This window comes from Brassica napus, chromosome C2, assembly GCF_020379485.1.
Source record: "Brassica napus cultivar Da-Ae chromosome C2, Da-Ae, whole genome shotgun sequence".
Lineage (NCBI taxonomy): Eukaryota > Viridiplantae > Streptophyta > Magnoliopsida > Brassicales > Brassicaceae > Brassica > Brassica napus.
Window position 1 is genome coordinate 21,446,505 of NC_063445.1, and position 24,754 is coordinate 21,471,258.

Here is a 24,754-nt window from a genome sequence, read left to right on the forward strand (position 1 = left end):
GTCCCGTTGTTCTTCAATTTCATCGAGGGCATCAAGCAGCATCTCCTTGTTGAGTTCGACATACTGGGGCATTTTCGGGCGTCGGAGGCTTGAAACGTTAACTTCTGCGGGAGCCATAGCCTCGACACCGTATGCGAGAGAGAAAGGTGTCGATTTGGTCGACCCTCGTGGTGTTGTGCGGTGGCTCCATAGAACTCCGTCGAGTTCGTCGGCCCAATGACCCTTTTTTAGGTCTAATCTTTTCTTAATGCCGTCGATGATGAGCTTGTTGGAGGACTCCGCTTGGCCGTTTCCCTGTGGGTAACGAGGGGTAGAGGGGCTCAGATGAATGTTCCATCTGCTGCAAAACTCCTTGAAGTTGCCCGACATGAACTATGATCCATTATCGGTAACGATTTCGTACGGTAGACCGTGGCGGAAGATGATGTTTTTCCAGACGAACCCGCGAACTTCTTTGTCGGTGACTTGAGCGTAGGCTTCAGCTTCGATCCATTTGGTGTAGTAATCAGTGAGGACGAGAATGAAACACCGCTGGCGGGAGCATGGAAGAGGTCCTATGATATCCATTGCCCATCGCATGAACGGGTACGGTGCGACTGTCGTTCGTAACATTTCAGTTGGACAATGGATGCTTGGTGCGTGCCGTTGGCACTTGTCGCAGCTTTTGGCGTAGGACTCGCAATCTGCGTTCACCGTCGGCCAGAAAAAGCCCAGGCTTCTCACTTTGATTGCTAATGCGCGTCCGCCCGAATGGTTTCCTCCAGCGCCTTCCTGTGTTTCGGCCATAACCCTGACCGTTTCTTCGCCGTGGATACATTTGAGTAGTACTTTACTCGCAGTCCATCGATGGAGTTCGTTGTCTAGGACGACATAATGGGCACTGCGCGTTTTTAGTCGGCAGGCTGCCCATTTCTCGGTTGGAAGTTCTCCCTTTGAGAGGTAGTCGATAAACTCAGTTTGCCAGTCGGGGCCGAACTCATCAGTAACGAGAGTGTCAGTTTCGGTGACTGGGGCTATGAGGGCGGTTTGGTCCGTCGAGATATCGATGCTCGGCTTCTCAATGCGGTGTATTGGAATAGTTCGTTTAACTTGGTCATGAAGCTTGCTTCCAAGGGCTGCAACGGCGTCGGCGCAGACGTTTTCTCCTCTGGGAACTTTGACGAGTTCGAAGAATTCGAACTCTGCGGCTAATCCCGGTACTATCTTGAGGTAGGCATCCATCCGATCGTTGCGGGCGTCGTAGTCGCCGCTAAACTGACTGGCCACTAACTGCGAGTCACAGTAGGCGCTTAAGCGTTTGGCCTTGACAGCTTTTGTTAAGCGGAGTCCAACGATCAAAGATTCGTATTCAGCTTCGTTGTTCGAGGCTGGAAAGCCGAAGCTAAAAGACTGCCTGATCAGTTCGCCGGTCGGGGATTGCAGTTGAACTCCAGCACCTACGCCCCTGTTAGTCAAAGATCCGTCGACATGCACAGTGTCCAGTTTCGGTTTGGGAGCGTGAGATCTTGCTCTAACTCCGGGGCCAATTCGATTAAGAAGTCTGCGAGGACCTGAGATTTCGCTGCGGTTCTGTTTTTGTAAGTGATATCAAGCTCACCGAGTTCGATAGCCCACTTCGTTAGTCTTCCGGACCTGTTTGTATTTTGAAGTATCGTTCGGAGGGGCTGGTCGGTTCATACTTCAACCAAATGTGACTGAAAGTAGGGTCGAAGCTTTCTGGCCGCTTCGACGACTGCCAGTGCCATCTTCTCCAGAGTTGGGTATCGCGTTTCTGGTCTGGTCATGCGCCTACTCGTGTAGAAGATTGGCTTCTTCTCACCGCGATCCTCTTTTATTAGAACGCTACTGACTGCCGCTTGTGATACTGCGACGTAAAGAGATAGGACTTCGCCGACGTCTGGCTTGGCGAGAACGGGTGGAGTTGTAAGATAATGCTTGAGTTGGATAAATGCCTCCTCGCATTTCTCGTCCCAGATAAACCTTTTGTTACCTCAGAGTAGGTCGTAGAATGGCAAGCATTTGTCGGTGGATCTGGAGATGAACCGGTGGAGTGCAGCTATCCTACCCGTAAGCCGTTGCACTTCTCTACTGTTTTTTGGGCTCGGAAGGTTCAGGACCGCGGAGATCTGCTTCGGGTTGGCTTCGATTCCCCGCTGCGTGACTATGTATCCAAGGAACTCTCCTGAGGAAACCCCAAACGTGCACTTTGCTGGGTTCAGTTTCATGCCGTATTTGTTGAGAGTTTCGAAGCAATCTCTCAAGTGACAGAGGTGATCAGCAGCGTGTAACGACTTGACAAGCATATCGTCGATGTATACTTCCATGGTGACGCCCAGCTTGTCTGCGAACATTTTGTTCACAAGCCGTTGGTAGGTTTCTCCCGCGTTCTTCAAACCGAATGGCATGACCTTATAGCAGTAGGTTCCTCTATCCGTGATAAATGCCGTTTTTTCGCGATCGTCGGGGTGCATCATGATTTGGTTGTACCCAGAGAAAGCGTCCATGAAGGTGAGCATCTCGTTTCCAGCCGTGGACTCGACTAAACGGTCGATGTTGGGAAGAGGATAGCTGTCCTTTGGGCAGGCTTTATTCAAGTCTGTGAAGTCGACGCAGACGCGCCACTTCCCGTTCTTCTTTTTGACGACTACTGGATTTGCTAACCACTCAGGGTAGCGCACCTCAGCAATTGAACCAGCGCCGAGCAACCGGTTGACCTCTTCGTTTACAGCTTTGACCTATCTTGACCGAGCTTGCGTCGCTTCTGTCGGATAGGCTTGACTGTCGGATCGACGTTTAGTTCGTGAGTTGTTATGGCCGGATCAATTCCTTTCATGTCTGACATAGACCACGCGAATGTGGACACATTTGCCTTGAGAAAGTCGAGAACTGACCGCTGCATTTCTTCAGACAGGTACGCACCAACCCTTGCTGTCCGGCTTGGATCGGCATCATCAATAGGTAACTCGAGAATTTCGCCTTCCTGGGAGCAGACTTTATAGGTTGGAGGAGTCACGGAGTTAACCGATAACGACGATCGTTGGAGTTTAACTGTGGCGACTAGAAGTTCCCTAGTGGCCTTTTGATCTCCTCGCAGTGTTTTGATTTTGTCGTCCGTACCGGGGAACTTGACGCACTGGTGATAAGTAGATGGAATGGCCTGCATTGAGTGTATCCAGGGGGTTCCGAGTATGGCGTGGTAAGGGGCCTTCGTGCTTACGACGGCAAACTTGACAGTCCGAGTGACTCCACAGGCGCGTACCAGAAGGCGGATTGTTCCCAGTATTGTTTCGGAGGATCCGTTGAAGCCGGTTAATGTTCTGGAGGATGGTTTGATGTCGTCGAGATCGACTCCCATCTTCTGCAGGGTTCCTCGGAAAATGAGGTCGACGGAACTTCCTGTATCGATGAGGACCTTGGTGACGTCGTACTCCCCAATTCCAAGAACTACAAGAAGAGGATCATTGTGGGGTACATGAATCCCCTCAGCGTCATCCGGTGAAAAGGTTATCGAAGGGTGATTTGGCGACCTAGTCGGCCATCTCTGTGAAGTCGCAACCTGCCGACGGTAATCCTTGACGGAGCGAACAGAGTTGTCGCAAGGAGGAGAACCGCCCATGATGACATTTAGTTGACGTCGCGTTTGGACCTGCTTGAAGTCTAAGAAGGCGCGTAAATCGTTTTTTGATGATGGAATGTCGTTGCTTGACATCTTAGTTTGCTCCAAACGCCTCCGGAGGTCAGTGGGCTTAGAACGATTGAGGCGGATTCGGAGATTGCATGCTCCTGCGTTGAGTTTATCCCTAAGGTCGCCGTTTGGGCGTTCTTTGGGATCAGGGTCAACTGCCGAGATACGCCGCGACTTCCGTGCATTCAACGTTGTTCAGAGATCATTGCGCGTGGAGCTGTTGCTGTTTTCGGATTCAAACTTCCATTTCAGAACATCTCTCAAATCTTCGAGTACAGGTGTGTCATCGTTCTCATCGTCCGACGACAAGTTTTGCTGAGAAAGTATGACCTCAATGCGTCTGCGGTTAGCTGGTTGCTCTTCGTCAGCCGAGGAGTCTGCCTCGCCATTACTCTTTGGGGTGTCGACTTTTGCCTGTAGCTTTGCGCTGGGCTCTCCTTTCTTTATTCTTGCTCCAGCTCTTGCCGTTCTTCGGCTTAGCCTTTAGTGGTTCGAACTTGATGTCGCCACTTGCTAAGGAGGATAGGTAGTGCGCATAGAGTGACTTGCACTCTGTCGTATCGTGCCCTTTGACATCGTGATACTTACAGTGTTTGGTGAGATCGACAGTTCTGGAAGGTCCTGCCGCTGAACCTGCTGCTGTTGTAGTCTGGGTCGAGCAAACGGCGTCGACTGGTTTGTCGGACGAATCGAGCTCCCTTACCCACTTGTTCCATCCCTCTCCGCGGACTACGAGAGTTGAAACCGGCACGTTGTTCTCGTTGACGACATACATGTATCCGTCTTTGCGGCCGTTTTTGTCGGTTGGAGCATGCTGGCGCGGTTCTTGTCGCGTGTTGGCGTTTTTAGCCACTGGAGCTTTGGGTGCGTTCATCTTGCTGAGAATGGTGTTAGTATCTTCTTCCATTCGGATGAAATTGTCAGATCGCGCGATAGCGTCCTGGAGCGACGTAGTTGGGTTTTGGTATAAATCCTCTCAGAATTTAGAACGAACCCACAACGTGTTCCGCAAGGCGTCGATGGCGATGCCGTCTGGAATTTCAATCCTCGAGACTACAGCTTTGAACTTCTCCATGTAGTCGCGGAGGCTCTGGTCTTTGGTTTGGTTGAGGTTCCACAAGCTAGAGGCAGTAGCGCTGCGCTTGGTGAACATAATGTAAGTCTTGAGAAAAGCTGCTGACAAGTCGCGGAAGCTTCCGATGGAGTTTTCTTCTAACTGGGAAAACCAGGTTAGGGCTTGCTCGTGAAGAGTTTCGACGAACAGTTGGCAGTAGCCTGCGTCCCTTTCTTCGTCGGGGAGTCGAGCCCGTGCCATCGCAATGTTGAAAGCCGTCATGTGTTCCACTGGGTCTCTGCCGGTTTTGTACTCGGGTAGGCGCAGCTTCTCTATCTTTCCGAGTTGCACACTGGTCAGAGCGCTAGTAAACGGAGTGCGTGATGTTGCGGCGAGGACGCTCTCGATTTGCGGGGCCGCGCTGGTTACTTGATGGATCTTCTCGCTCATTTGTTGGAAGCTGAGTTTGAGCTCGGCGAGCTCGCGTATGGTTGCGAAATCAGAACCTACTGGGGGGTGGTCGGCGAGAAGGGTTTCGTTAGGCTCGGAGTCGTCTGAGATATGGTCGCCTCCGGTCGCCGTCGGGTTGGTGTTAAAGAGGCGACGGCGTATCTGCTGAGGACAGCTTGTTTGGCCGTCGGGAGCTGTGAGGGCCGCGACCAGAGCAGCTAACTGGTCGTTGGTCGTCTTTTGGACTTTGTCTTGACGAGCAAGTCGGGCGTTGGGGTCGGTTCACCGCCGGAGCGCCGAAGGTGGCGTCGTTTTGAACCATGTAGATCTAGAACATTACTTTAGTCAGTCCCACGGTGGGCGCCAATTGTTTGAACAGGATTCAATCGACTAAGATGGAAGAAGTCAGAAATGGGATGGCTAAAGACGTTTTATTTAGATCTGGTTTGAAGGGTTTCAAGAGTGACAAGAAGATTCAAGAGTAACAAGATCGAAGAGTAACAAGATTAAAGAGATAACCTAAAACCCTAGATCTAGCCGCTCAGTGTGTTCAATGGTCCAAAAGGTCCCCTTCTTGTTGCTTCCTTTTCCCTTCTTATAGGACTCCCGCTCCAGATGCCCTAGTTTTGTGCCCCTTTGGGCCTTGATGTGAGAGGCCGAGTATACGGGCCTGAACAAGGCTCCCTCTAAGCCGGGCATTTTTAGCCGACTTACTCGACCGGATAAAAATACTCTAAGGTCAAGCCGATAGGTTTAGCCACCGAGCCGACCAAATCGATCCGACTTGCTGGATTAGGGCTTGTTATTCGATGGGCCTTGTGGAGGGATGTAATCCATCTCCTACATGAATGCAACCTATATGTTCTAGACTCAATCCTAAAAGTGCAAGTGATGCAACTACATGTTTTTTTTATGCATATATATATGTACAATGCAATGCATGAGACTCAAATCATCAAAGAAAACGTGATCAAATACTTGATACCTCCCCCAAACTTAGTTCACACAGTCTCTGTGTTAGGAAGTTGAAGGAGATATCGAAAAGAGAAAGAAATGCAAAGAAAAACTGGTATATACAATGGGAAGTGGTAGCGTACCTCTCTATGAAGCATGGGAGGAGGCCGATGCTTCATCCTCGGTGTCAGCTTCCTCATCTGTAGAGGCAAGGGATGGAGATTTGTTTCCTGAGTCGGACTGTTGAGCTGGTGGGTTTCTCTTCTGGCGGAGCAGCTCTTTCTCGGTGGCGGGAAGTCTGAGTGCTAAAGGACCAATTGAAGGCTGAGGCTGGGGGGTAAGGAAGTCAAAGTCTAATGATGAACATCCCGCTACAGCTCCTCTAGTCAGTATATCAGCTACCTTCTTCATGAACTGAGCTGAAGCTTTTGCTTGCCTCTTCACAGTCTTACTCAACACCTTACACTTGTCTTTGAGCTTGAAGATTGTTCTGTCCTGAGCTTTGTTCCATCGTTGGATTTTGCTGATATGCTCATGAGCCTGGCGAAGGGGTCCATGGGGAAGAGCTCCCGGATGCTGCTCAAAGTAGTAACGAGGAGGACCATAGAGGAGCTCGGAGTTTAGACCGGAAGCTTCTTCTTGGAAAACACCACATCTATCTGCTGTCTTCTTCCTCTTGGGAGATCGTATGGGGCCTAGAGGACCATGGGGACCAAGGAAGTGCTCACTCCCAATATCAAAGTTAATAGCTCCAGGCCTAGTCAAGCTTGTCAGGGCGGTGTTTGGGAGAAGCACTTCAACCTCTCGTGTAGACTGAATGTAAGAATAGACGCAAGTTCCATTGAACCTTCCACTGAAGTACTGAGATTTCTTCAAGTAGCTTCCGTCTAAGAAGGCGGGACCAGTTGGATTATCTTCTAAGGGTATATCCTTGAACTGAAGCAATGGGGTTATCATACCACCAATGCCAACCTGAAGCTCTGAGTTACTTGTTGTCCAAGCCCATTCCTTGTAGTGGACGAGGCGCTTCACAAAGAATCCCACCATGCCAAAATTCTTGTAGAAGTCAGCATCGACCAAAGGCAACTGAGAGGGATGAGCATAATGCTGAACGGTTTGGTGAAGAAGTTGTAGCTCCTCATCATTAACAGTGCCTGGTTCCTTTCTTGGAAATATGGTGTGGACAATTAACCGGTGGAGATAGCGCACTGAAGGGTGGCGAATGGAAGCATTCTTGTCACGGCTTGGCTTGCGAGTCTTCCCCGCTAACACCTTCCAAACCATTCTAGCCATGCTTTCCTCCCTGGGGGCATCATATAGGATAGGGATGGAAGATTCCTCCAAATCCTGAAGACCAAGAGCTTGTCCAATCTCCTTGAAGGTCATGTTGTAAACCTTCCTATGGACTTTAACTTGATCTTTCCCCATCCTTCCCTCACATGTTTGGCGGTGTGAAAAGTAGCTACCAATGATGACAAGAACTGACAAGACTCTTCTTCGTAGGTAGGATAGGCCATAGTGAAGAAGCTTTGCATGTTCATGTGCTCCAACATTTGCTTGATGTCGTCACCTATCTCCAACTCTTCCATGATCTTGATATCTGCAAATCGAGTTGGAGGCCACAATACACCATTCTTCAAATGCCCATATAGCTCATCTTCAGTTGGTGTCTTGGTTCTATCCCTGTCAGTGTCGACCTTCTTCCCCGTAGACACTTTGGCTCGCTTGTGCAGGGCTTGGTCTTCTTCAGTGATGTCTTCCATCTTGTTTTTCAGCTTCCATCTTTTGTTGATCCTTTCTCCCCATTTGTACCTGAAAATTTTAAACCTTGGAAAAGGATAAGCAAATGGAAGAAGGAAACATTATAAATGCAAATGTGAATTTAATTCATGATCACTTAGCTAAACCTAATTAGCACAATGCACACAAGTTATTTATAGAAAGCTACAAGAGATGGTCACAAGCAAAGAATAAGGCTTTTAATCAAATTTTAAGTATCAAATGAGTTCTTGAAGTGGACACTTATCAAATGAGGTTCCCAAACATCTTAACTAACCCAACCTAGCCAAAGTCGTATGGAATTATAGGAATTTTGAAAAATCCCCAATTCTCATGAACCATAATTTTTCAAAGTTCAAATTTAACTCAATTTCACTATAAAATCAACAACCCAACATGATATATAAGCTTTCCCTAGTCTATTTCACAAGTATCAAACAGGAAAAGGATCAAATTTCAAGTTTAAATTTCTAGGGTTCATGGGACCTACGAAATTGAGCTTTAGGATACAATACCTTGTTTTGGATGAAAGAAAATGTAGATGTGAAACAAGAAAATAGACTACAGGGGCGAAAGCTTTGATTTAGGAAGAAGAATGGATTGATTTGGTGAAGAATTGAGTGATATATGGGTGATTTGGTGAGGGAAGTTTTGATGTTTTGTGAAAGTGAGATGAGGAATGGAAGAGAGAGACGCAGGGTAGGGTAGTTTTAGGGGTAAAACGGGTCTGGTTTAGGGTTAGAAACCATACCTGAGCGGGTTAGACCCGAGTGACGCGGGTAGAAGGAGACACCGGGACCCGCGTTGCGCTCCCTGCGCGACAATGTCTTCGATCGTGTTCGTCGTGCGAGCGGGTAGAGCAACCCGCGTGACTCCATCCCGCGTCGAGCCATCGACGAAGCAACGCGGGTAAGGCAACCCGCGTGGGCTAACCCGCATCGGAACGTCGTATCCAACCAAGCTCGTGCGAGCGGGAAGAGGAACCCGCTTGGGATCTCCCGCGTGAGATTCATTTTTTTTATTTTTTTTTAGTATGTATGTACAAGGATAGACATGGGACTTCCTCCCAAGTGAGCTTGTTTTATGTCACTAGCTTGACTTTGCTTCCTTTTGGCTAGGCGGTGATGGGGTCGGAGAGTGAAACCGAGATTCTTTTTTCCTCTATTGTGGTTCCCATGTAGAGCTTAACTCTTTGTCCATTGACTGTAAAGTCTCCACCATTCTTATCCCATAACACAATTGCCCCATATGGCCTAACTTCTTTGATCTTGAAAGGACCGGACCATCTTGACTTGAGTTTCCCGGGAAACAACTTCAGTCTAGAGTTGTAGAGAAGCACTTGATCTCCAGCACTGAACTCTCTCTTCAAGATCTTTTTGTCATGAAAAGCTTTGGTTTTCTCCTTGTAAATCTTTGAGTTCTCAAAAGCATCCAGTCTAATCTCATCAAGCTCATTGAGTTGGAGAAATCTCTTCTCCTTGGCACTCTTGATGTCAAAGTTCAGTAACTTAACAGCCCATAATGCCTTGTATTCAAGCTCAACTGGTAGATGACAAGCCTTTCCATACACAAGGTTGAAAGGTGTGGTTCCTAAAGGGGTTTTGTAAGCTATAAGCCCAAAGTGCATCATCTAGCTTGATAGACCAGTATTTCCTTGTAGTTCCCACAGTTTTCTCCAAAATAGACTTAATTTCTCTGTTGGAGATCTCAACTTGACCACTTGTCTGAGGATGGTAGGGAGTTGCAACCTTATGCTTCACACCATTCTTCCTGAGAAGACTTTCATACAGTTTGTTGATGAAGTGGGAGCCTCCATCACTGATGACAACTCTTGGAACTCCAAACCTTGGAAAGATGGTGCTTTTGAACATCTTGATCACCACTCTAGCATCATTGGTAGGACTTGCTACAGCTTCTACCCACTTGGAGACATAGTCAACAGCTACAAGAATGTATTTGTTGCCAAAAGATGATGGGAATGGTCCCATGAAATCAATACCCCCACACATCAAACACCTCCACTTCTAGAATTGGGTTTTGAGGCATCTCATTCCTTTTGGTGATGTTCCCTCTTCTTTGGCATGAATCACACCTAGAGACAAAGTCTTGAGTGTCCTTGAACATATGAGGCCACCAAAACCCAGCTTGTAACACCTTTGAGACAGTCTTGAAAGTAGCAAAATGACCTCCATAAGATGATCCATGACAGTGTGTGAGAATCCCTACGACTTCTTCTTCAGCTACTACTCTTCTATAGAGTTGATCTCTACAAATGATGTAGAGGTAAGGCTCATCCCAATAGTATCTCTTCACATCTTTGTAGAACTTCTTCTTAGCATATCCGTCAAGACCCATTGGCTCTCTTCCACAAGCTAAGTAGTTCACCAGATCAGCATATCAAGGACCTTTCTCTTCAGTTGCCTTCACCTCTTCAAGCTTCTTTCCAGTTTCACAAACCGCTACCACTGCTCCAATTGCCACGATCTGTTCCTCTGGAAGCCCTTCATCAATAGGGATCCCACTATCAATCTTCAGTCTAGACAAGTGATCAGCTACACCATTCTCGACTCCTGGCTTGTCTCTGATCTCAAGGTCAAACTCTTGTAGCAGCAAGATCCACCTCAACAGCCTTGGCTTAGCATCCTTCTTGGCCATGAGATGTCTCAACGCAACATGATCAGTGTAGACTATGACTTTTGACCCAACCAAGTAGCTTCTGAACTTCTCAAAGGCGTAGACAATGGCTAGCAGCTCCTTCTCAGTTGTAGCATACTTCATTTGGGATTCATCAAGAGTTTTACTCGCATAGTAGATCACATGAGTCTTCTTGTCCTTCTTTTGACCAAGAACAGCTCCCACAGATAGTCACTAGCATCACACATGATCTCAAAGGGGAGATCCCAATCTGGTGGCTGCACAATGGGGGCACTAACCAGCTTGTCTTTCAACTTCTTGAATGCTTCCAGACATTCCCAATCAAAGTTGAATGCAGCTTCTTTGCATAAAAGCTTAGTCATTGGCCTTGCTATCATTGAGAAGTCTTGGATGAATCTTCTATAGAATCCAGCATGACCAAGGAAGCTTCTAATGTCCTTAACCGTCTTTGGTGGAGATAATCCAATCATCACGTCTTTGGCCTTGTCTACCTCAATCTCCCTTTCTGAAATCTTGTGTCCAAGCACAATCCCTTCCTTGACCATGAAGTGACATTTCTCCCAATTCAGCACAAGGTTTGTCTCTTCACATCTCTTGAGGACCCTACTAAGATTGGACAAACAAGCAGAAAACGAAGATCCGTAGACAGAGAAGTCATCCATAAATACCTCCACAACATCCTCTATAAGATCAGAGGAAATAGACATCATGCATCTTTGGAAAGTGGCTGGAGCATTACATAGCCCAAATGGCATCCTTCGATAAGCAAAGGTACCATAAGGGCATGTGAAAGTCATTTTCTCTTGATCATTTGGATGTATGGGGATTTGGAAGAACCCTGAATACCCATCAAGAAAACAATAATAGGGATGATTTGCAAGTCTCTCTAGCATTTGATCAATGAATGGCAATGGAAAATGATCTTTTCTAGATGCTGAGTTAAGTTTTCGATAATCTATGCACATCCTATGTCCTGTTATTGTTCTTGTTGGTATTAGTTCATCCTTATCAGTTTTGACCACAGTAATTCCTCCCTTCTTTGGGACAACATGCACAGGAGACACCCATTTGCTATCTGAAATAGGATATATTACTCCTGCATCTAAGAGTTTCAGAATCTCTTTCTTAACAACATTTTTCAAGTTGGGATTCAACCTTCTTTGATGTTCTATAGAAGTCATAGATTCATCCTCTAGATGTATCCTATGCATGCATAAAGAAGGTGATATCCCTTTAATATCATCTAGTGAGTAGCCTATTGTCTTTCTATACTTTTTAAGTTCATTCAAAAGTTTAGAAAACTCATCTTCACTAAGCTCACTACTCACTATGACAGGGTAAGTTTCATTAGGGCCAAGGAAAGCGTACCTTACACCATGGATAAGAGGTTTAAGCTCCACTTTTGGTGCCTTGAGTTCACTCCAATCATCCTCTTGGAGGTTCTCTTGTTGAGTGACCGAGGAAGCATGGTGAGCCTCATATGTAAGCTCCTCATTCTGACCTTCACCACTAATCCCCTTGTGAGAATCCAGCATTTTCACATAGGCATCACTTTCTTTGTTCTCAATCACTTGGACTTCTCTCTCAATTGTTAAAGCATGCTGTAGAGAGTCTTCAAGTGCAAACTCTTCTAGAAGCTCATCAGCTCGAGCATCCATTTCATCAATGTAGAAAACTTGGTTCTGGATGATTGGCTTCTTCATCACTTCATGATGTCAAAGTGGAGAATGTTCCCTTGTCCAAGATGAAGATCAATCTTTCCTTGTCTAACATTCACAATAGCTCCTGCTGTGGCTAAGAATGGTCTTCCAAGGATCAAAGGGTCTTGGGCTTCCTCGCCCATCTCCAACACAAAAAAATCAGTAGGGATCTCAAAGTTACCAACCATCAGGGGAAGGTCTTCTAAAATACCAACAGGAATCTTCACTGATCTATCAGCCAACACCAAAGAGAGTTTACACTTCTTGTATTGAGTAAATCCAAGCTTCTTTGCAATAGACAAAGGCATCAAGCTGACACTAGCCCCAAGATCGCAAAGTCACCGTTCAAATACCATGGGTCCTAGAGCACAAGGGAAGGTGACACATCCTGGATCCACTAGCTTCCTTGGAACATCTAACTTCTGGATAATGGCACTGCACTCGTGGGTAAAGATCATCATGCCCTCCATCTCTTTCTTCTTTGCAGCTACAACATCTTTCAAGAATTTGCTGTATTGAGGAACCAACATAAAAGCATCAATGATGGGCATTGTGACCTGAACTTCACTCATTTGTTTCTCAAAGAGTGCCTTGTACTTCTCTAATAATTGTCTTTTGAATCTTCCAAGGAATGGTAGCTTTGGCTCATAGGGAGGAGGAACAAAAGAGGAGTCCTTTGTTGGAGTAGCAGTTTCACCATGTTTCACTGTCCTCTTCTCTTCTCCAACCTTTCCTTTACCCTTAGCTTCAACAATCTTTTCTAGAATTTCTTCATCAACCTTCTCATCTACAATCACCACTTCATCATCAATGTTGATAGCCACCTCCCCACCTTGCTTTTCACCATCCTTGGTGAGAATTCTTGGAGATAACTGTTTACCACTCCGTAGGGTGATTGCTTTCATAGTTTCCTTGGGATTTTGCTCTGGCTTTCCAGGTAATGCCCCTTGTTGGCGACTTGGTTGAGAATTCATTGAAGCAAACTGGTTCTCCAAATGTCTGATCTTGTTGTTGAGCTCATTGTAGCTTCCATCAATCTTGGAGTGAATGTTCTTGAACTCATACCCCATTGTCTTCTCATTCTTTGCCTGAAAATCCAAGAGTTTCTTGAACATTGCATCCACACTTGTATCTGAAGCTGGAGCTTGGGAAGAACTTCCTTGAGCCTGAGTAGACTGATTGTTGTTATTGTTGAAACCAGGAGGGTTGTTTTTTCTAGGTTGATAGCTCCCTTGCTGAGTGTTTTGCTTCTGTTGGTATCCTCCTTGCTGGTTGTTAGAGTAGGACCTTTGTTGGTAGTTGTTGTACTGAAAGCTAGGCTCCTTCCTGTACCAAAAACCATTGTTGTTAATGAAGCACAGCTCTTCTTGGCCTTCCAAACCATCAACCTCATTGATCTTGGGAGGAACCTCTTGATTAGGACCACCTACAAAGTTCATCTGCTCTTGCTTAGCTTGGTTGGAAAGAAGCAAGTCCATCTTCTCTTGCAAGGACTTGATCTCTTTCTTTGTCTGTTGATCATCACTTCTGTTGACCCTATCATGCTCTTCACTGTAGACCGAGTCACTCTTAGCCATGTTCTCTACTAGTTCCTCTGCCTCTTCCTCGGTTCTCCCCAAGAAGAAACCATTGCTAGCAGTGTCAAGCCTGTTTCTGCACTGTGGTAGAGCTCCTCTGTAGAAGGTTCTAAGCAAACTCTCTTTGCTGAAACCATGATGAGGGCATTGAGACCAATAGCCCTTGAACCTCTCCCATGCTTCACTGAAACTCTCTAGACCTTTCTGTTGAAACCCAGAGATTTCGTTCCTGATCTTAGCTGTCCATGAAGTAGAGAAGAACTTGTCTAGGAAGGCTCTCTTACACTCTTCCCAAGTGGTGACAGTGTCACTTGGAAGAGTCTTCTCCCATTGATGTGCCTTGTCTTCCAAAGAGAAAGGGAACAGCTTCAACTTGAAGGCATCTTCAGAAACACCATTGGTCTTAGACAAGCCACAATACTTATCAAACTTGTACAAGTGATCAAAAGGGTCTTCAGCAGCAAGACAATGATACTTGTTGTTCTCTATGGTGTTGAACAGCCCTGACTTAATCTCGAAGTTGTTGTTCTCCACTGGTGGTGCTCTGATTCCTAACCTATGACCATTAATGTGAGGTTGATCATAGGCTCCAATGGCGCGAGCGTGTCGCGGTGGATTTTGTGGCTGGCACTGTGGTCGAAGGTGATCAGCTCTTGGATCAATGCCTCCTTGGGCATCACCAGCTTGAGGCAGATTCTCCATATCAAACCCCAACCTTTGCAAATGAGCTTGTTGCTCTACTTCTCTTCTCTATCTTGCAATCTCCCTCTCAAGTGTTCTAATGTCTTCAACTCTTGGAACTAGGTTTGTTGGACCTCTGCTCCTTGTGTTCATAAACCTGAAATCCAAAGGGAGAAAAAAGAAAGAAAAGCAATAACACAATTAAACAAAAATTGACTTAGTCTCAAGCAAATGACTAAATCACAATGTCACAATCAACTTAGAATTTGGCAACGGCGCCAATTTGATGATAGGAGTTTCAAAGCTCCTAATCAAATGTTGTAGAATAAAGGATGTCAAACCAGTTCTAAGTGATTCTAAAGCAAAGAGAATGCAAGACCATGCTTAATCTAAGTGCTATCAATTGGTGAGATGATTTTTGAACTAGAATGATACTAAAATGCAATAAAGTACAAAGCTTTCTTTCTTATTAGATAAGAGAACTCATGGGCTAAAGGAATTGACTTTGGGTGATCAAGTTTCAATCTAAAGATGTTAACTTTCAACCAATCTATCTACTTTAGACCTAGACACCATCCTAAACAAACTCTAGCTCTAGATGAATGTTCATTTACTAAGATAACTCAAGCATCAAATCTCTTTGGTTGAATGTTGTCTAAGTAATCATTAATCTCAAGTCTACTAGCCATCTTAACACCTTTAACAACAAATCTCTTTTGTAAATAATGTTAAAAGCTTAAGAGAGTTGGTTCAGGCATTTCATCAAACACCTTTCAGACATGAAATGCCTAGAGCTCAACTTTAGAGAGGCCAACTCTAGAGTTGCATTAAAAGCACTCTACTAGCAAGGAACAAGATGGATCTATACTAAAACACCTTAGATCTAGCTTAATCACCCTTAGTCTCCCTAACCCATGAATCCAAAGATGACTACTCACTACTCTTCATGATGAGCCCAAGAATCAATGATGATTTGGTGCTAATCATGATTAGTGATCCCAATAATCAAACAATCACAAGAGAAAATGATCAAGATAAGATCTTTCACCTAAAAGTTCTTTGTGATTAGATAGAGAAAACAAGATGATCCCCCAACTTTCACTACAAGAAATATGAGTATTAGTAGCAGTTCGCGGTAGCACGAATTCACGAACTGCCACCGAAAGTCCCAAAATCTTAGCACTACTCTATTATAGCACTAAATTTGCGTTAAGATAAAATTTCATTAAGCGGGAAAGCAAAAATCATTATTATAGCTGAAAAAATATTTTGGAGCCAACACTTAGTCAATTTTTGGGTTTCTTTTACATTTTTGTGTTAAAAAAAAATAGGTTTCTTATCTCTTTGATAAAAAAAAAAAAACTTTCTTATCTCTAGTCGTCTCTGTCCCTCTCGAGTCTCATCTCTGCGTTTCCCCCTTTACTCCATCTCGAGCTCCACCACTCTGTGGTCTCCACTCACCCACAATCGAACAAGGTGGCGCCTCTTGTCCACTCTCGAGCCTCACCGCCGTGCTCTGCTCATCAATCCACCGTGCTCTGCTTCACACCGCAACAGTCTGGCCGTCGTCGCCACGTCGGAGCTCTCATCCATCGCAATCCATGACTGTGTCCGTGACCAAACGACACCACGATAGCACCTGCTCCAAATCAAGCTTCTCTGGCGCGTTCTTGCTTCAACGGAATCATGCCTCACCGTCGGAATCAAAGTGGAGAAGAGAAACAATGGCGTTTCGACAAAAGGTTTGGCTTTTTCAAACCTTTTCAAAAGAGCTTTGAGATGTCTCGTTTTCGAAAATCGATTTGTGGTTCTTGTTGTCTCTATACGTTTTCAATCAATCATTATAGGACTCATACAACTTCGAAATCGATTCTGGGTTAAGTCTCTGCGTTTTTGTTCCTTCTTTTACTCTGTCTCTTTGCGTGAATCTATGAGTGACTGTGAAATCTTAGAGTAGCACTGCCTCTGTTTCCTTTCATTTCTCTGCGTGAATCTATGAATTATATCGTCAAGTTTCTGTTCAAGAACCGGATTAAATAACCCACTTGCTTACAGGTGCTGCTACCAAGTAGTGGGCATTGGAAGATGGTACTAACTCTGTCGCTATGGCTAAGAGAAGAAGTAGGTACATATATATGTGTTATCTTTGCTCGTTTCTCTTTATTGAGTGAGTTCCTGATTTTTCATTGCTGAAATTACAGTGAGAGCCAACTTTGAGTTTTTGAAGAAACTTGGAGTTGATTGGTGGTGTTTCTACACGTGAGGTGCAGGTGGAGTTCTTCTTGTTTACGACATCAGCAGACAGCAGACTTTTCAGAGCATTGGTAGATGGCTGAACGAGCTGCACAGTAAGTAACACCACACACAAATATTCATCTCTTTCTTTTCTTATACTAAATAATCTCATCTCTTAATGCAAATATTGCAGCACACTCAGACATGAACGTTGTGACGTTCTTCGTTCATTCGTTACGAATTGGAGTTGATTGGTGGTGTTGTGTTTTACTTGTCTCTTGACAGGTGGTGTTGCGGAAACGCCTTGCCCATATCAAAAGAGAAGTTGATAAAAAGATGGTGGAGAAGAGAAGTTGGTTTCTTGTGTTCTTCTGTGTCAAGCTTTGATCTGAGTTAAGTGAGATTCGGTTTGGATTAGATGGTGAAGGAAACAGAGTAATATGATGTGCTCGGCGTTAGCCCAAGTGCTACTGAGTCTGAGATCAAGACTCAGTTTGTTTATGACTAGATTTGATGGTTATATGTTCTTTTATGGAGTTCGTGTGTTTCATGTATTGATTTTGTATGTTTTGATTCTTTGATGGAAAAACATGTGGTATTATATGATTTATTTGTGTTTTATTAGAGTAAATTATATTTATTAATCTTATTGCAATTATATTATAAACATTATGCTTAAAAATTAAATTATCATTTTACAAATTTAGGGATATATAATTTTAACAAAGTGACTAGCTAGATTTATTTTTAACCTCTATACCCTAAATATATTTTTAATCCCTAAACCCTAAAATTAATCATAAAATATAAATTTTAAACTTTAAGAATTTATATGAATCAATATAAATATACTAATGTAACCTGAATCCATCTAATACCCTAAACCCTAACCTTCAAACTTAGATAATATAACAATGCAAAACTGATTTTATATAATTAATTAGATATAAAATCATCATTTATTGTAAAATAATTGTATTTTTAATTTATATGATTGAGTGTAAAATTAAAAGATAAAAATTGATTAATTAGAGTTTTGTTTTAAAATATTTATATATACATATACTAGTTTAGGGGTTCATATGTTTAGTGTGATACTATTATATCAAGTTTGGCGTAGTCAAACCTTAAACCCCTAAACTTTGCTCCAAACCCTAAACCCCAAAACTTAACCTTAAACTATAGACATATATCATAACCCAAATTAGTCATATACACTAAACTCTAATTAAAAATCTTAAAATTTTAAATGTATATCATACCACAGATCATATACCCTAAATCATACTTATATCATAAACTCACATCTTCAATCTCTAATTTTAAATATAAAAATAATATAAGTATTTGTTAAAAAAAAAAATTTATATAACCAGTTGTTAGAAAAGTTAAATTTTAAAATCTTAACCTCATACTTATATAGCTAAACTCTGAATCCATACTCCAAATTTCAAACCATATATAATAAACATAACCTTTAAACTTTAAATTTTAATATTTTAGTTCACATTTAATCATATACTTCATTCTAAATCTTAACCCTAAACCATAAACCAAATACCTCATATTAACATATATCATAATACATTAAATCTTAATTTTTAAATAAATTATATTCATACAATAAAAACATACTACTCCAAACTAACAACATTTCACATTATACATTTACAAAATAAAATTAAACCACCAAATAATAAACCAAAAAATACAATCTAATCTTTTCAGTCAAACCCTAAACCATATATATATATATATCATACCCCAACCAAATACCTCAACATATAATATTAATTAATAAATTTTTAAAACTAAACCGTAAAATATTGATTATAAAATCTTCGTTTTATTCAAACATCAATTTTAAAAAGTTATAAACCAAAAGTCATCAAAATGTTGAAAATAGAACAACAAAAGATAAAAACAAAGAGGAATTCTATTGGATAACTAATAAATAAAAAGGAAAATTACAGGCCAATCCGCTCTCATCACGCGGATCACTCTCTGAGCCGTAGGATACAAATAGATCAATGGATGAGATTTTCTTATTTTCTTTTTTCTTTTTCTTTTTTTTCTCTATCTCTCTTTCTCGCTCTTATCTTCACAGATCTTTTTTTTTAGATCTCTCCACCTTCGACAAATCTCTTTTATTTTACAGATCTCTTTTTCTTAATCATCTCATACACACACATCACTGTCTTACTCTCCTAACCTCACTCACACACGATTCATCTCACAGACATCTCTCTGTTTCACTCTCATAATCTCTCTGTCTCACGCACGACACATCCCCAACCATCTTCTTCAGAAAGCGACGGTGGAGGCGCCAAAGCAATGGTGGAAGCTGCGGCAGACTCGTCTCTGGTCAAGCACTGCGTTGGCTTCACCTCCTCACCACCACCGCAGGTCAACTCACTTCACCTTCCTCTTATCTGCTCTCTTGTTCATCTTCTTATATATTTATGATTGATTTTGTTTTGTTTACAGATTTATTAAGGAGCAAGGGAAGGAGAAGCAGTGGTGTGGCATAGCGATCAAGCGTGGCGCGGCGGTGAGGTGGTGGTCGTGCGGTGGAGATGCGAGCCTCATGGTCGGCGGAGACTGAAGAAGAATGTAGTTTGGTGGCCGTATTAGGTTTAGTTAGGGTTAATTAGTTAACCAATTTGTAATTCTAAACCAATTTGTAATTGTACCATTTTGTAATTGTAAACCATGTAAACCAAAATTCAATTTATGAAAATACCAATTTATTGTTACAAAAAAACAATTTATTATTTTTCATTAACTAAACCGATTTAATTATAAATTAATCTATAATGTGTTTTTATAAAAAGAAATTAAATGTATATTCTGGATAATTTTTTTATAAATAAATATATATATTCAGTGGCACTGAAAATGTGTTATTAAAAATAATGTTGCAACATGACCAAAATGCCATAGAAATCTACGTAATAGCAAGAAAAATGTGTTATAAAATATGTTATTATAGGAAGAAATTAACGTTACAACATCTCTATTATTTATAGCACACGGAAAACGTTACGATAGATGGGGGTCTATTATAGCTGCGGCTGTCACGGCGTTCTTCGAAACGCTACGAAAACGATATGATAGCGTTTTTCGGGTGCTACTAATGCCGATTTTTCTTGTAGTGTTTGGGATTACAAGAGTATTTATATCTCCTTGGTAAACCTAATGGTTTCCATTAAAAAATCTAAAAAGCCCTTAAAAACATTAAAATTCGACTTATGATAAATATCGACTCGGGTTGGAGCGACTGGGCATACCCCGCGTCACACCACCCGCGTCGGATGGTTGTCGATCTTTTCCGTCATGCGCACGGGTAATGGAACCCGCGGCCTTCGTCCCGCGTCAGACCATTGTCGATCTTTTCCGTCATGCGCGCGGGTAATGGAACCCGCGGCCTTCGTCCCGCGTCAGACCGTCGAGGCTACTCTCTCGTCATGCGCGCGGGTAGTCGATCCCGCGTGGCTCCGTCCCGCGTGGCTCCTCGGTTCCTTCTCTTCGTGATGCGGGTTGAGACGATTGACACCAACCCGCGTCATCCTCCCCGCGCTGGATTTTCGATGATTCTTCTAGCTCGTGCGAGCGGGTACTCGACCCCGCATCATCCAAGCCGCGTTGGAGTTCTTCATTCTGTTCTTCTCGACGCCTTGACGCGGGTAAGAGAACCCGCGTTGGCTCAACCCGAGTTGTGCTCGCTTGAACTCGAACTAACATCATTTTCCGTTTCTTCTTGAGCCATAATGCTTCTAAACACTTCCAATTACTCCATAGGACACTCCACTACCTGATTAAGACATATGAATGCAATATGGATTCTAAAGATGATAAATTCCTAATCTATATGATTATTATGTGTGGAATGGGGACTTAAAACAATTCAAATATGCAATATATCAGGCAACCTTGTTCGAGTTTTTCTCCGCAAGATTCTTCGTAAAATAAATCTTTTTCTAAGATTTATTTTTCGTAAAAACGTTCAAGTCCGATTTTTACGGACTTTCAGACATTGATTCCGTCGTGACCGATTTTGACCCCAACACTCGACCCGTGACTTCGCAGCTTCTGTACCGGCCATAAACTCGGCTTCACAACTTGATAGTGCAACAGTGTCTTGCTTCTGCGAGCACCATGTTATAGGACCCTTTCCTAGATAAAAAGATGTGTCCGGTTGTGCTTCTTCCATCGTCAGGATCAACGTTGTAGCTGTTGTCGCTATACCCAAGCAATCTGGGTATCTTCGTACATCTCTCAAAGACCAGACCATAGCTTGCGCTACCTTGAAGATATCATAGACATTGCTTCAACGCAACACCGTGAGACTCCCTTGGACTATGCATGTTACGACTCAACACTCCTACTGCGAAAGATAGGTCGGGCCTCGTGTGTAGTAAGTACCTTAAGCATCAGATACTCCTTCTTAGTCTGTCGCATCTATCTCCCTCTCTTCCTCTACCTTCGACAAGACAAGGCCGAGCTCCATAGGAGCTTGAACCGGGTTACACTTTGCCATTCCTGCATTCTCAAGTATCTTCTTAGCATATCGACTCTAATTGAGTGTAATCCCTTGATCATATTGAGCTACTTCCATTCCAAGATAATAGGTCAATCTCCCGAGATCACTCATATCAAAATTTCGAGCCATGCCCTTCTTGAACTCGTCAATAAGCTTCTTGCTAGTTTCCGTCACAAACAAGTCATCGACATTAACTGCTACAACAAAAAGCTCGCCTTTATGTTCTTTCGATAGATAGATGGTTCTTTCGTACACTTTTTGAACTCAAGCTACATAAGAATCTGGTTAAGCTTTTTATTCCAAGCTCTTGGTGCTTGTCTCAGACTCTACAATGCTTTGTTGAGTTTGTAGACCTTCTTCTAACAACCTTTCTTCTCAAAACCCTCTGGTTGACTAACGTATACAATCTCCTTCAGTTCTCCGTGTAAGAAAGGGGCTTTAACGTCGAGGTGATGTATTTCCCATCCATTAGTTGCAGCCAAGCTAATAAGCAACCTTATCGTCCAAGCCGTGCAACTGGGGCAAAGACTTCTTCAAAATCAACTCCATATTGCTGCACATAACCTTTTGCAACTAGTCTTGCTTTGAACTTGTTGATGCTTCCGTCGGCGTTGAGTTTTAGCTTGAACACCCACTTTAAACCTATTGGTTTTTCGCCAAACGGAAGATCAACGAGATCCCACGTTCTATTTTTCTCGATAGATTCTATCTCATCTTCACAGGCTCTTCTCCACTCTTTAGAACCCTTTGCTTCTTCAAAATTCCTCGGTTCGTTGTTTAGGTAGAGCAGGACTTCTTCTCCAAGTTCCTCTGCCAATAGGATATAATCTTCAAGGTAAGCTGGTGGGCGAGTTTGTCTCTCTGAACTTCTAAGACATTGTGACTGATCTTCATTACACACTGCTTCACTTGTACTCTGTTTTGAAACAGAGTTTATCGTTTCAGAGGCTTCCTCTGCTTCTTCTACACTCGTGATCGCCTTAGGAGCCAAGCTTGCTTCATCATAATCAGCAAAAACACTGCCTGCAACAACAAAACTCCCGCCGTTCTCCTTTTCTGCCCCTTCTTTACTCCAGTTCCAAATTTTCTCTTCATCAAAGACGACGCCTCGACTCACAATGATTCTTCGTGTGTTTGGATCATAGAGACGATACGCTTTTGATCCAGGTTCCATACCAAGATGCACCAACATTCGAGACCGATCGTCAAGATTCCTCAAGTGTACTCCCTCTATCTTCGCATATCCTACACAGCCAACGACTCGTAGATGGCTTATATTCGGTCTTTTGCTTCGTAACATCTCATATGGGGTCTTATCACTTAAGGCTCTTGTAGCTACTCGATTAATGAGGTAAGTAGCGTGTCTTATGGCTTCTCCCCAAAGATAGTTAGGCATTGACATGTGCTTTAGGATACTTCTTGCCATCTCCATCAAAGTTCGATTCCTTCGCTCGACCACGCCATTCTACTGGGGCGTGTAAAGCGCAGTAAGATGTCTCCTTATCCCTGCACCTTCGCAGTAACCGTCAAACTCGTGGATTACAAACTCTCCCCCTCTGTCTGTTATGAAGGTTTGTATTTTCTCACCTATTTCTTTCTCAATTGTGATTCTCAACTTCTTGAATTTGCTGAAAGCCTCACTTTTCTCCTTTAGTAACATCGACGACATATAGCTTGTGTGATCATCAATAACAACAAATATGTATCGGTTACCATCTTGTGTCATCAGTGATGTGGGACCGCAAAGATCCCCATGAAGCAACTCCAGCGGCTTTGTGGCTCGGTATGAGGTAGATTTTGGGAAAGCTTGTCTTGCTTGTTTCCCAAGTAGGCAGGAACCACACAATTTCTTCTCCACGAAACCTTTAGGTATACCTTCAACGAGTTCTTTCTGCATCATGTTTTGTATGGTCTCTGTCTTTATATGCCCCAATCTCTCATGCCATCTACTTGATTCGCCCTCTGCCTTCGAGTAAAGACAAGTTCCTCCTTTTATGCCCATACGCACCTTGTATAGTCTATTTTCGATCTTTTAGCTGTAAACAATAGCTTCCCGGTCTGATCATGCATTGTTAGTAGCTCCCCGCTAAGTCTTATGTCACAACCAGCCTCCCTTGCTTGTCCCAAAATGATGATGTTACTCTTTAACTCCGAAATAAAGTAAACATCGGTCATCTTTCTTGAATCTCCATTCATATCAGTGAATGAGACTGTGCCTTTGCCTTTGATATCTATACGAGAATCATCTCCAAAGTGTACCTTTCCAGATATTTTATCATCGAGCTTTGAAAATACCTTATATCCCCAGTCATATGATTCGATGCTCCGTTGTCAAGATACCAAATGTCTTCTCCTTGACTATCGCTCTCATACTTCTTTGGCAGCACCTTCTTCTCATTCAAAAATACTATCTCATGCATCATGAGCTCGTCGGCTTCCTGTGTCTCTGTATTATCGGCTTCTTGAGCTTCCAGCAACTTCAATAAAAGCTCCGGACATTGCGCCACAAAGTGACCAAGCTTATCACATCGATAACAAGTAATGTGAGATGCGTCTCTGTTTTCTCCTCTTCCTCCACCTTCGTTGTAGTTTATTCCTCCATTATAACGACTGCGACCTCTCCCTCTGTCAAAGGAGTGTCCTCCACGACCTCTGCCCCTATATGAATCATTGTACTCATGACTTCCTCCATCGGAGTATCCTCGAGAAGAGTGGTCGCCTTGAGGTCTAGCTGATTGGCAAGTTTGTCCTTCACTACTTGTGTATAATAACCTTCCTTTATCATCTTCTTCTTGATTCTCTTCGCTGATCCGTTCTTCATACGCCTTTAAGCGTCCAAGGATGTCTTCAAAGCTTGTTGTATTAAGATCAAGCACTTGCTCTAGCGAGGCAACAATCTGTTTATACTTCTTACGCGAAAGACTTGACAGAAATTTCTTAACAATCTTTGCTTCTTCGATTGTTGATCATAGAGCATCAGATTTTGACGTCAACTCAGACAGTTTTCCCACGAAATCGTCGATACTCTCTGTTTCTTTCATCCTTAAACAATCAAAGTCAGCCATCAGTGTTTGAAGTCTAGCTTCCTTCACACGCTCTGCACCCACGTGTCTTGTCTTAATAGCATTCCATGCTTGTTTTGCTACGTCGAGCTCTCCGACTTGCATTATAAGGCTCTCCGGTATCGATTGGAACAGCAGAGCAAGCGCTAAGTTGTTCTTCTCGGTGTTAGGAGCTTCTGTCTCCACTGCCTCCCAGGCTGTATGCACTTTAAGGAGTATCTTCATCCTCACGGCCCATATTGTATAATTTGTTGCAGTAAGCATCGGACATTGTATTGAAGATGTTCCTTCTTCTTTAGGTTTCTCTGTTGCCGCAACTATGTCTCCCATGATTGAACGAATGGCTCTGATACCAAATCTAGTATCTAAATCACACGAT

General features: G+C 43.3%; 1 protein-coding gene, 2 long non-coding RNA genes and 1 other non-coding gene across 4 annotated transcripts; 3 read left to right on the plus strand and 1 right to left on the minus strand.

The window, feature by feature from the left end:
• The first annotated feature begins 13,984 nt into the window (after nucleotides 1-13,984).
• LOC125582551 lies at nucleotides 13,985-14,091 on the plus strand. The gene has a single exon (XR_007320008.1). It is a non-coding gene; the product is annotated as a small nucleolar RNA R71 (small nucleolar RNA).
• Nucleotides 14,092-15,864: 1,773 nt separating this feature from the next.
• On the plus strand, nucleotides 15,865-17,414 carry LOC111208508. The gene is made up of 4 exons (XR_002660401.2): nucleotides 15,865-16,277; nucleotides 16,591-16,656; nucleotides 16,737-16,883; nucleotides 17,056-17,414. It is a non-coding gene; the product is annotated as an uncharacterized LOC111208508 (long non-coding RNA).
• A 656-nt stretch (nucleotides 17,415-18,070) lies between these two features.
• LOC125582031 lies at nucleotides 18,071-19,495 on the plus strand. The gene is made up of 2 exons (XR_007319863.1): nucleotides 18,071-19,176; nucleotides 19,258-19,495. It is a non-coding gene; the product is annotated as an uncharacterized LOC125582031 (long non-coding RNA).
• A 4,049-nt stretch (nucleotides 19,496-23,544) lies between these two features.
• LOC125582240 lies at nucleotides 23,545-24,705 on the minus strand. The gene is made up of 2 exons (XM_048748834.1): nucleotides 24,325-24,705; nucleotides 23,545-24,210 (listed from the first exon to the last, which is right to left on the minus strand). Exons 1-2 carry the CDS (start codon nucleotides 24,703-24,705, stop codon nucleotides 23,545-23,547), a joined length of 1,047 nt encoding a protein of 348 aa, XP_048604791.1.
• Between the last annotated feature and the right edge of the window lie 49 nt (nucleotides 24,706-24,754).

Coding starts and splice junctions, on each gene's coding strand:
- LOC125582240 (XM_048748834.1), bottom strand. CDS start 24,705: ATGGGAGACATAGTTGCGGCAACAGAGAAACCTAAAGAAGAAGGAACA. Junction 24,211..24,324: donor CAGAGAGTATCGACGATTTC/GTGGGAAAACTG, acceptor AAGTATAAACAG/ATTGTTGCCTCGCTAGAGCA.